Here is a 12784-nt window from a genome sequence, read left to right as displayed (position 1 = left end):
GTAGATTCTGCTGAAAAGCAGCAGGTAGCTCCTCTCTGTCAGTAACAACTGATGGATACGCGGATTGGCTCGTTCCAGCCCGCCGCTCTCATGCTCCTCCTCTCCATCGGAGTCCTGCCTGCGCTGCGCTTGTTGCAGTGAGCGCGGAGGGTTTGTGCGCTCTCGGGTTATGAAGTTGTGGACAGGAGGAGAGGATATCGGTGACAGCAAGACGCGCAGAGGAGGAGAAAAGTAGATGCTCGTTGGTGTCGTTCCACTCTTCATTCTGGGGAATACGCTTAAATCGGGAGATTGCGGCGGAGAAACGCGCTGAAACGAGTTTGTGGCATTTAACTGGGAGACCAAGCATACCCAACAGTATGCGGTGCAGTTATGGCAGGCAAGGGTAAGACAGTCGTGAGGACGCTGGAGGATTTAACGCTTGATTCTGGTTATGGTGGAGCCGCGGACTCGGTTAGGTCGTCCAGCGTGTCGCTGTGCTGCTCCGACACGCATCAGTCCATCTCGCATGGGGGAAACTGCTGGCATCTGACGGAATCCATGCACAGCAGACAAAACAGTTTGGACACAGTCAACACCGTCCTGGCGGAGGACACGGAGATACTGGAGTGCTCGGGTCACTGCGCCAAGCTGCCCGAGCTGGAGGAGGTGCCATGGACCCTGGGCGAGGTGGAGGGCGCGCTGAGGAAAGACGAGGAGCTGATGGTGGGCAACCCGCCACCGGAGGTCCTGGCGCGACTGTCGACTCTCATTAGCCGCGCGCTGGTGAGGGTGGCCCGGGAGGCGCAGCGACTCAGCTTGCGCTACGCCAAGTGCACCAAGCACGAGATCCAAAGCGCCATCAAGGTGGTGCTCTCGTGGACCATCTCCGTCAACTGCATCACGGCGGCTCTGAGCGCCTTGTCCCTCTACAACATGAGCACCGGGGACAAGTTCAGCCGAGGCAAGTCCGCGCGCTGCGGGCTGGTCTTCTCCGTGGGGAAGTTCTTCAGGTGGATGGTGGATAGTCGGGTGGCCCTAAGGATCCACGAGCACGCTGCCATATACCTCACCGCCTGCATGGAGAGTCTGTTCAGAGAGGTTTTCACCCGCGTCCTGCGCAGCGCGCTCGTGGAGAGGGATAACGGGATCCCCAAGTTTACGCTGGAGTCAATGGAGCAAGCCATCTGCAACGACTCGGAGATCTGGGGTCTGCTGCAGCCCTACCAGCACCTCATATGTGGCAAGAATTCAAGTGGTAAGCCATGTCAGTGAGTGGTTAACTGTTTGAAACGTGATTGACGTACATTTGGTGGTGTGTGCAGAGGGCTTTTTTATCACCTAAATCACCATATGAGTAAAATCAATTTGCCCCCTAAAACAACTTGTTTCCAAAATGGAAATCCACGTGCTTCAGGAACTGTCTAGAAACAAGTGGCTGCCTCTTTAAATAAGCCATAACTATGACTCAACTGGGATGAGGCCTGATGTAGAAAATAATTTTCTTTTCAAAAGCTATCTTCATCTCAAGTTCTGCTCATTTGTTTGGAGGATAACAACACATTTTATTTTATTTTTTCCTAATCTGCTTAGCGTACCCTCTTAAGAAAAGCAATATGACTGTAAACTGTGTTATTATGCTGGGGAATAACCACTGCTTATATTGCTAGTGTAATTCCATACCCAAACAAAAGGGCTTGGCAGTTTTTGAATATTTATTACCCTCAGCTTAGACCTCAAGGCCAACCTCTGAAACAGTATCTTGGTTGTTGCAGCCTCAGAGCAACAGCCAGACTAGACTAGGTATTTATGGTGAAAAAGATCAAACAAGCTCAAACCTCTACTTCTTTGAAGCTATTGTGCTCTCAGACTGTCATTAGCAGCACAGATGTTAATGAGTGTTTTTGATAGACTATAGGAAATGCATTTATGTATCATGATGTGTGTGCGTCAGGATTTTTTTGCACAAGCAGGCTTTGTGTTTATATTGTGTGCTGGCCTTGTTGATAATGCTACAGTCTCACTCCAGAAGGTGTAAGCTGTCAGTGTGGGCTGGCCCTCTTGTTTTCAATGCCCTGAATGAGTTGGCTGAAAGCAGAAGGGAGTTGAAATGCTGTTCTCCAACTGAGAGCCAAACTGGGCTGTGTAATACTGGCCAAAGAATCATAGTGCAACCCTTTGGCTAGTTGCTGCAGAAGATTATTCCAGAAGCAATCTGAAGAAAAATGGATATGAGATCGTTCTCACAGATTCTTCAGTGAAGTGAAATGATCTGAAATTGAATGTCATGGATGCAGTTCTTTTCTTTAAAGATGGGAGTCTTTTCTGTCCCCCAAATCCTCACGTGCAGTGTAGTAACTTAAAATGCATCATTGCATCTTCATATTAAAACAGATCAATTCCAAAAAAGTACTGTTGCTATTGAATCTGCAAGCCGCTTGGCATCCACCTCTACACCAGTTGTCTCTGACTTGCCCTATTATCTCCCAGGTGTGTTCACTGACTAGTGGGGAGGCATTGGTTAACGCAGTTTAAAAAATAATTACTTTCTTTCGGTTATAGTAGTCCTAACTAAAATAACATTTTAAAGAAGTTGTAAGGAAATGCTTACACATTTTTAAAAAGCTCAACGTTGAAGCATGCACATTTTTCTTTAATCTGCAGTGATACCAAACACTGAAAAACAGCAAATCCTGTGATTAAGAATAGTCCCAGTTTCATTTTATGTCTGTTTGTTAGATTAGGGTGAGCTTAACTGAGTCATTCATCCTCTTTTTACATTGTTGTTTTTCATCATTTTTATTTTTTTACACAACTGCTTTGTCTTGAAATTGTAAAAACATGAATTCTGTGTAGATTGGATGTTGAGCCAGGCATGCATTCCCTCTGCTCCACCTCTGTGCAGTCAACTGCTCTGCAACAGTGCATGATTTTCTGGTGGTGCAGAGGAAGATATCATTTGGAGTCACACAAAACAGCGTGATGTCATTTTAAAACAGTTATCAAGGCAAAATGCGTAGATTTAAAAAGTACTGTTTTCCCTTCCCCGACCCAGCAGTGTTATTAATCCATTTCAAAGATGAAGAAGACAAATGTATTACTTTGATTTTATGCCAACAAAGGCTGCACTTCGAGAATTATTTAAAACTGAGTCATCTGCGGCCAAATAATTAACCACGGATATTAATCTAATAATCACTGAGGTGTCTGTGATGGCTTCTTTTTGGTAGCTTTGGTGACGGCAGTGAGACTGGATGTAGTAAATGGAGAGAGCAGGGGAGGCCTTCTTGTGACCAACATGATCTTTTTGTCTAAAAATTTCACCTAAGGAACAAAAGCACCGCAGTGCCTAATGATTAAACCCACATTGCTCGACACTCCCACTGACCATACGTGACAGCCTCTCTGCTCTGACTAATGAGTAGAGCATAACGGAAGCTTTTCTTCACCTCCTTTATTTCCAGAGGTGCTTGCAGCTGCTCAACCTGCTGAAAATTCTGGATGTTTCCAGAATATTTGCTGGTTAAACAGGCAGTGTGAAAGGTTTGGGAATGTTTGAGCTTTAATTTAACTTGATGACTTTCCACGCTGATAGCCTAACCAACAGTAATTCTGAAACGAGTCACACCTTATATACCCAACTGTTATGGGTGGAGGAGTAGGTGGAGATGGAAAATAAATAAATAAATTAGGGCATCGCCAACTGAAATTTGTCAGTGTCTTTATGAATGATTCATTTCCAAAATGAAACGAGTCATGAATCATTTCTGATGTACTACTTTACATTCAGCGGTTAAAGAGTGGTACATTTTGAGGTGTGTTTTTGTCCAGCCTGTTAGCCCTCTCAAGTCTAATCTATATCTGTGTAATTTGTTTTATTTCAATTGGTTTCCCAAGTTTGGGCAATCAGGGAACACGTGTTTATTCTAACTGACATACATAAACAACTATTCACATTTTCTTTCAAAATACAGAATTGATGCTCCAGACCTCAGAGGGTTAACTTAGCACTCTCTCATACCTCTGTTTTTGGTTATAGCCTACCAACTCCTGAGGAAAATGTGTGACTTTATAGGAAATGGTCTACTGTGTTGAGTAGCTAGTTAATAACTGCTTTATCTGCTCTTTTGTACAAGGGGGATTTTAAGAATACAGCTCTTCCTACTTCTAGTCTGACCAATGCTAAGCTGTATTTCTGCTTTTCCACTATTAAGGACCCACAAAGTCTATATAAGGGTTTCGAAAGGAAGAAACTCAAAAGTGGCCCCAGACAAGACTGCATTCTCTGGGGCTGACAGTTGAGTTTTGCTTTCACTTGCCGCTTACCTTTATTTTCTCTCAGCTTGGTTCACCTAAAAACCAAAATGATTAGCGTGAGGCACTAAAACAACTTGATACAGAGCTAAGTGTTGTCTTATTTTCAGGTGCGTTAACTCTAAACTTAACTACGCTATAACTAAACCACATGTCGGGTAGTTTTCTGGAAGATTGTAGTCTCAAACCAAAGCAGTGAGTAGTCAACAGAAAACCAAAACAGTGATCTTAAACTTGTTTAAAGCTGCAGATTCAGGTAAATCTCTCCTAATTCTTTACAACAAGCTCCCACTTTCACATGAGATTTGCAAAATATCAATTATTGCCACTTTAGCTCTTACCTTAACTACTACACCCATGTGGGGTCCCAATTTTGCCAGCACTTAAATAGTTAGAGTTGATTTAGGTGCATAAAGTGTCATACCTTGTGCATTTTGGAAGGATGACTGAAATTTGAAGTATAACTGTGTGTAACTGTGTACATGACTAGTAAAATAAGGGCACTTCCTTCATTGCTTTCTATGTAAGCCTGGTGCATCAGGTTTCATGGAGAGGCAACTGTCCTATTTCCCTGCACTAACATGGGTTTACCTTAACATTCAATTTCTGCACCTTTTCTATGCCTTCTGTGCCTTACAGATGCCAACTGAAGTGATGCATTTGATGTGTGTTGCACTTAATCCTACATCATTGTGTATCACATATATGTATATTTCAACACATAAAGAGGTATTGCACAAACATCAAATCTAAAACGTTTCTCGATGTTGTCTTGTTACCTGATGACATGTGACGTCAGAAACAAGCAGCGTGGTCATCAGCTTCCCAACCCGCCTGCGTGATGTTTAAATTTGGCATCCTGAATGACTTGATTGTATCTGATTATGTCTGTCATTCGCCGTGACCTTCCCCAAGGAACCAATCCAACCTCCGCAGGACAGATGACACAACATAATGGTATTGCATAGCCTGCTATAGTCTGTCTATTAAATTAGCAGCAGGGTGATGGTTTCCCTCCTTCTTCCCGCTCTGTCTTTCACACCATATTTTATTTTATTTCATTTTCTCATGGTGGGGGGAAGCGGGCTCAGTGTTTGCATATTTGCTTTCCACTGTGGTTTTTAATAAGCTCGACTCATAACCACATGATTTTGGCAAAGCCTTTTGTTGTCCATTCTGTTATTATTTTCTGCCCGTCCTTCCCCTCCTTTGGGAGGGGGGATACTCGCAGATGAGCCGACAGATTGCCATAGTTCTGATGGAGATATGATGTGAGCACCCGGCAAGGCATGCTGGTTGTGATGGAGTTTGATGTCATGGTAATTTCATAAGGCCAAGGGCTGCACCCACAACCCTCCACCCACGTTTCAGCAATGATCAGTGATTGTGAAGTTGTGTGAAGTTGTTTTCCAGGCCAAGATATATTTTATGAACAGCATCCATTTCCCTCCATGTTACTGGCTTATGAAAATATTAACTTTAATTTCTTATGCTTCTAGGTAAATATTCTGATAGGAATTCCACACGTACAAGTCAGCTGAGACCAGCCTGAAATTGTTGTGGTTTTATTACTTGCTCTGTGTCATTGGAGCGTGGATCCCCTTCCATTTTCAGGAAGTAGGTGAATGCACTGGGTCACGATGAGATAATAAGAGGAGTGTGGGAGTAGTGAATGCTTAATGCTGTGAAGGAGTCAAGTGCAGGAGGAGAAACCAGGCTGGAGTGTCAGCTGCAGGAGCTGTTGCTGAGGGGGCATTGGCGCAGGTCCCTTAGAGATATAATTACCATGCAGCTCTCTTTAATTAACACTTGTGCTTATCTGGTAGTCATTAAGATTAGGAATTAGTAACGGGAAACACCAGGGAGCTGGAGAGAACAAAGATGGTAATTCCTCCCATTCATTTTTAATACCCGTTACTCGTAGGCCTGCGTCGGCATGTTTGATCCAATCAGTCTGTGTGGCCGAGATAAAATGGCTCCTAGAAATTCAGACCTGTGGACTTTCTTTGCCTTGGATTCTTATGAAACAAAGCAACTTGTTTCATCACTTGTCCTTGTTGTTAGGTAAGCTACTTTGGGCTGGTCACTTAATAACAAGGTGTCGCTTCAGCGGGTAACTCTGCTTGTTTTATGAATCTGTTGCTTAGCAAATGTAGCCACATGTACTTTTCAAGGTATTTTTTGTAATTACACTTGAAAAAAATAACCATTTTATTGAAATCATATAGATCACATATAGGTTATATATAGGTAAAATTAAAAGGGTCACTATTTTACCAGTCGGTGTGCAAATTTTTTGGCCTTTTTTTTCCTAATGAGGTTTTTTTTAAGGCAGTTAAAAAAAGAACATGTTTATAATTTCTAGGCCTGGCTAACTATAGTTTATACTGATTTTATTGCAGACATTTCTTTTACATCCAAAGATGTCAATTAAATTACAGACGTTAATTTAAAATAAGATTTCTATTAAAAAAATGCTCAAAGGCATGGCATCGCGTGAATTGCTAGTTTTGGGATATTTTAGCCTTAAAACAGTCAGAAAACACCTAATAACACACTAATACGTACACCAGAACTATTCGGTTAAATTTCAAAAGATTATGGTTTATATGAATATATGACAACAGCATTCGCAGCATTAACCCCGCACAAGGAAAACTGCTACTTAAGGATACCCAGCACATTCAAATATAACAGCAAAGAGTCCTGACCAAGCATCCATTTTTAATGAGCCATATCGTGGTCATGACCGTTGTGTTGGGTTAAGCCTGTGGCTTGGGAAAAAGTGTAGTTTACTGACAGTTATTGGAAATGAGGAAGGACTCCCTAAGTTTAAAGCCACATTTTTCTCTCTTCTTTTTTTGTATTAGTTTCACTTTTATTTTTTTTATGAATGTAAGCTATAAATCAGAAAACCAAACTCATCTCTGAGGCTTATATCAAAACATTTAAACCAAAGAGTGACTATAAAGCCACTAGGAATTGACTGGATATTATACACGTACATTGTTTTAAATATGAATTTGAGAGCCACATGTTAAATACAAAACTACTTAATGAACATTTCTTTTTTGTCTCAGTATATTTATTGAACTACATCTCGGTTTTCAGTTATATTTATTACTAGAACATCTGTCCATCAACCTGGTAATTATATGATGGTGGATGCCTGGTACAAGCTAAATAGCTGCACCAGTGTTAGCTTAGCACCACGTAAACTAACTCACTAAGGTGTTAGCTAGTGAGCCGCTAAAGTGTTAGTGCTGATTAGCTCTTTCACAAGCAGTATTAGCAGGATAGAGCAAATACTGCCAGTGAATTTATCATAAAAATGATCATAAATGAGCACTAGCTAATGCCCATTAGCATTAGCTATATTTTAACACATGCAGGGCCTTGATGAAATCCAGTAGATACTTCCATATTCTCAGACTCTCCTCACTGTTTGAATAAAAAAACATGATGTTTGTACCGGTAAAGGTAAAAACAGGTATTATAATAAAAATATCTAACATAACCAATATTCTTAGTATGTAAGTAAATAAATAAGGTATCTAGATATATAAGCAAAAACTTGACACCCAAAAAGTGTGAGTGACTCATGTCCAACAACAAATCAAACTGAGTTGATTAGGTAGTTCAGCATTAAGTGGTACTATCTGTTTTCCAGTGTAGCAAAGTGGTTAATGGCTCAACTTATAGTCACGCTGTGTTATCATATATTAACTTAGATTACTGTTTAATGTGCAGCAAAGATCCATGGATTACTGCCTCCATGCTGCAGATGTACGTGAAGTCATGCACACTGCCGTGCATAGACATGTACGGACACGCCTGTAAGATGCTCACCTCGGCTTGCACGTTGAGATGTTTCCATCTAAATCAATCCATCCACAAATAGAGGAGTTTGTTAAAACTCAAACCTGATATTTTAATGGGGAGCAGCAGATCGACACAGGAATATTTAACTCAATAATGGGGTCTAGAGACACAAACGACAGTAGTAAAATCATCAGTACTCCCACATTACAGAAGAGGAAACAGGTTTTCTCAGGAATCCTGGTGTTTTGCCAGGCCTTTCACTTTTAATTCAACACGGCAGCTCTTTGTTTTTCTCACTTCTGCTGCACTGGAAATCGTTCACCTTCATGTCATCTGAGGTCACTTGGTTAGGGTTGATTCACATTGTGCAACAGTAATCTCTATTTAGTATATTTTCTAGAACTTAAAAAATAAATCTCTCTACTATCAGAGACATTTAGAATACTGGTAAATGCTCATGCTACAGTGTTGTTTGGCTTCTTCAGGATTCTTATCTATAGATAAGATGCACCTGTATGCCAATTTTGTTTGTTCAGATCTTGATTGTATCGGAAGACTGGGACAAGAAACTCACAGACAGATGGGAGTTTATATTCTAGTAAAGAAAAACATAATTATGCATTAAGAATTGTGTCCACGTTGGACAATTGTTCCTTGTTAGGAAGTGAGGTGACTGGTGGGAGGGAGTTGAGTTGTTTAACGTTAGCCATAACCACACCTTAAGTGTGAATGAAGTGCCAGGATTGATTGATTAACTGCATTGTAATAATTCAAAAGCCACAAATAAGCCATGCAACATTTTATGTCGCAACCAGATTTGAAATCAGTCTCTCATTCATTAATTAAGGCTATTTCTTTGGTAGAACACAGAACAAAAGCATTATGTGCAGCAGAAGTGAAAATAAATCGATATAAAACTCAAACATGGGAACTGCTCTTTTGTTGACTCATGTCATCAGCAATGCTGTGTATTCTAAATCAGTTCTGCACATTTGCATTTGTGGTTAGAACCACTTTATATCTTCTCTATATAGCTACAGCTGTATGTAATGTTTTCTCCCCAGTGTCGACTCTTCCATTATCACACCAAGTCTGTGGTTGTTGTCTGCACATTTTTGATCACACCTTGAGCACAAATAATTTTAAGGGGCTTGGCGCTTCCCATATTTAGAAATTCTTTAGTAAAAAGTGCTATTATTATAGTTTTTATTCCAATAAATATCACTGTTCATTGCTCATTGTTCCACGAGCAGGAAACATGACTTAAGCAAGTGTCCGATTTTGAAAGTCAGACCTTTTTTCCATGAGCCTGACCAGTTGTGAAATGGTTGGTTTTCTGTTAACACTGATGTCATTCCTGGACAGGGAATGAGGATGTTAGTCTAACACACACACACACCCCGCGACATATATTGAGTCAGAGATTGTTTTTGTCTTTTGGGGAATTTCTCAATTGCTTGTTGTGCAAGCAGTATCACTTGGGATTATTTTTCCAGTGCTGTCCAGGGGATTTTCTACACATGGACAAAACATTTTGCAACTTTATGTAGTCACACATCAAAAGTTTTGGTAAGAGAGAAAAGAAAAGAGCTGTGTGAATGCACTCTTGAGTTGTTTCTTTAATCAGCTGTCTGAAAACAATTGTGCAATGTAGGATGGAATAACAATAGGTTCCGCAATATATTAATGGTTGGTTTGTGTAGTCATTCAGGACTAATGTTATTGGTCAGATGACTTTTATTGTTCCCGCACCATGTAAGTTGTTTGCAAAAGCAGCAGGCATCAATCACAACATCTCCCCCGTGCCCATTTTCCTCCCTCTGGGTTTATTTCACACAATTACTGCATACTCCTGCAGTTTAACTTGTTCAAGTGTGAAGAAAAATATATTTAAATCAGAAACAAACACACAATCTCCTCTTGTGTGATTGTTCTGAACCTCTCTGCAGGCTATGCTTATATCTCGCTCCAGAGCTTGACTGAAATTTATGTCTTTACTTTTAGGGGACATATTTGTGAAGACAGCTTCTAAGCTTCAAGGCGTGGGGTGGGTGTTTCCCATGGCAATGGCTGACTGACTTATAAAGGAAGCCATAGTGCTGTATAGCCCACAAATCTTGTCAACAAGCTTATCAACAAAGCTCACACAGAGAGGCAAAGTCAAAATGTCACACCTCAGCTAGTCTTTGTTTGTGGGGCGTAACTATCATTCTCAGTTTTTTTCGTTCAAAAAGAAATCAGCCCTGGAATTTATTGAATTTATTGAATGAACTTTCATAAAAGTAGAACCTAAATTGTGGTAGATTAATAGATCAAATGATGTTCTTTAAAAAAAAAAAAAATCTAATTTAGGAAAGAAAAGTATTAACCTCTTTCTGAGCCATCTTCCCCATCCACTGTACGCTTACACTTCTCTCCAGTAGATCTGGTGTCCTGTACATTTTATGAGAACCTTTCACAAACAGGAACTCTTTTATGTGTTTCTCCTTTAACCCATCTACAAAGTCTTTTATGTTTTTGCTTGTGGTTATTCTGAATGTCTTCAGTTGACCTCAGCATGTTTGTACCCTCGCTTTAAAAAGCGTCCTGTAGGGCTAGATGGTGGCCGGTCACATTTTTATTCAATGTGAAAACTGAGTAAGCCGATGTTTCCCAGCAGCCCCTGATAAGCTTAGATTACAACAAACTATAACATGATGACTTGGCTTTCACTTGTCTGTCCCTCATGTGGTAGCAGGAGTGATTAAAGGCTCTCTGAGAATCACCAAGACGGGTTTTTCTCGTTGCTTTTCACGCTTGCCCACATTTAAGAAAGATGCAAACTTCACATTGATGAAAACATGTCCAACTAAAGGTGCAATTAGATCTTTGTTCACCTTTGTTTACCTGTATTTAATGCATGGATGAGATTCAATAAGCTGGTTTTAAAGGATCAGAAAAGAGATTAGGAGTTAGCCTTTCTACCAGATGGATGATTTCATCTAATAAAAAAAAAAAATTCAAAGATTATGTCTGTCAGCTGCTGGTCAGTGGTGGCGGATCCTCCTTCACACAGTTTTATGCACACGCTTACTAAGAGCACATAATTTGTGTGCCTGTGTGGAATTGTATAATGCTTGTGTAATACTTGTAAGTTATGTACCAAGAAGCTGCTAAATATACAGTCTGAGTCTTATCTTCAGTCTTACAGACAGAAAGCAGCAATGCCAGCAGTGTGATGGAATTAAATGGTATAGTGTTATATTGAAAAGACTTTTCTACATTAGTGGTCAACAACAATGTTTATTTGTTTATTTATTTTTTAAATATGAGTTTTACTGGTTCCGCTTGTCCTTAAATACCTCGTTGGTGTGACAGAATTCTTCATCTCTAAAGCAATAATAAAAAATTCTATACACACAACAACACTGTGCATCAAATTATGTCCCGACCAATAATGTTTTTGTGGATTGATACTGATTTTAAGGGACTAAAAAACTGCATTACGTACAGCGGCTTATATTCTTTTTAAATGTATAAGCAGTATGTTAGAGCTGGTTTGAAAATTCAAAACAGTGGTGTCACTGTTTATGGACATTACAGCAATGTCTGTCATAAACTAGATTACATCTCACTGTAAAACCCCGATGCTGGCTGAGTTGCAATCTTCAAATCCATCTCAAAATTTTATTACTTAGCCTCTCGGTTCAAAAGCCAATATTTTGGAGTTTGGGATGTAGCCAGAATATCTGGATATCAGATAATGCATACTGAATATCCGGTCCAAGTCCTCTTGTTCCATAAGACAGTCATAGTTTATGAATGCTAACAAAGTAACAGAGCTAAACTGTTGTCAGACAATAGCTGATTGTTTTCTTCTGCATAAGGACTGTTTACCTGAAACTGGTCACAGTCTGCTCATACATGACCCGTCAATACTATTTGACCTCAAGCAACTATAGACAGACAGCAGAGAACGTCCAGTTCCAGTTCAGCATATTCATATGTAGCTGTGATGTCACTCTGCTACATGTGCTGCAGGTGGTGCTGCTAGTATAAGGAGAAATATAAGGGGGGATATGAAGCTGGTGAAGATACCTAATTTACTTTACCTTACTTGGTTTCACTTTGTACTATTTTTTCCCTCAGTGAAATCAAACTATAGAGATATTTCATTAACAAAATGTATTCAACTTGTAAAATCCAATAGAACTGTAGTTAAATCCAATAAAAGTAATTCAGAATATGAGATTTTTCTGATGTGATGTATAATAATGCTTATAGTGAGCCATTTCCTGGTCATTTACATACATACATACAAAATAATTTTTGTATGCTCTAGTCCAGGCTATAAAGTCCCATTAAAAAGTCCTTAAAAACTATCACGTGTCAAAATATCCAGTCTTATTTGTGTATCCTATTTATGCATATTTTAGTAGGCTAATGTGAAAATAAAGTCGAGTCAGTGGAGTCAAGTTTTTTGTTTGTTTTTGTGAAGGTGACTTAAATGTGTCCATTGCCTTCCTTTATTTGGCATTTTTATCAATATTTATGAGCTTTAAATATATTAGTGGAAACAAGAAAAGAAGGGCAAGGGCAGAGTGAAGCTCTGACCACTAAAATGGACAGAGACAAATCGAGCTTCCCGCCCATGGTGCGTGTCCATCCGCAGCCTCCTGTTCCCCGAGCC

The 12784-nt window shown here is 40.1% G+C and overlaps 1 protein-coding gene across 2 annotated transcripts in view; it reads left to right on the top strand.

Moving 5' to 3' along the window:
• LOC146689473 (ankyrin repeat- and BTB/POZ domain-containing protein 3-A) overlaps positions 1–12784 on the top strand; it is a 288208-nt gene continuing 275424 nt past the window's right edge. For both annotated transcript variants that reach the window (XM_085437119.1, XM_085437118.1), the window contains exon 1: positions 1–1237. In XM_085437119.1, coding sequence (XP_085293245.1) covers positions 373–1237 — 865 coding nt within the window. In that variant the 5' untranslated portion in view covers positions 1–372. The remainder of the gene's footprint in view (positions 1238–12784) is intronic.

The sequence above is a fragment of the Copadichromis virginalis genome, linkage group LG17, assembly GCF_057382275.1.
Source record: "Copadichromis virginalis isolate Kocher_CV1m ecotype Utaka linkage group LG17, C_Virginalis_male_GT1.1, whole genome shotgun sequence".
Classification (NCBI taxonomy): domain Eukaryota; kingdom Metazoa; phylum Chordata; class Actinopteri; order Cichliformes; family Cichlidae; genus Copadichromis; species Copadichromis virginalis.
Note: the sequence above shows the minus strand (reverse complement) of the source record. Positions and strands in the feature narration are given on the sequence as shown.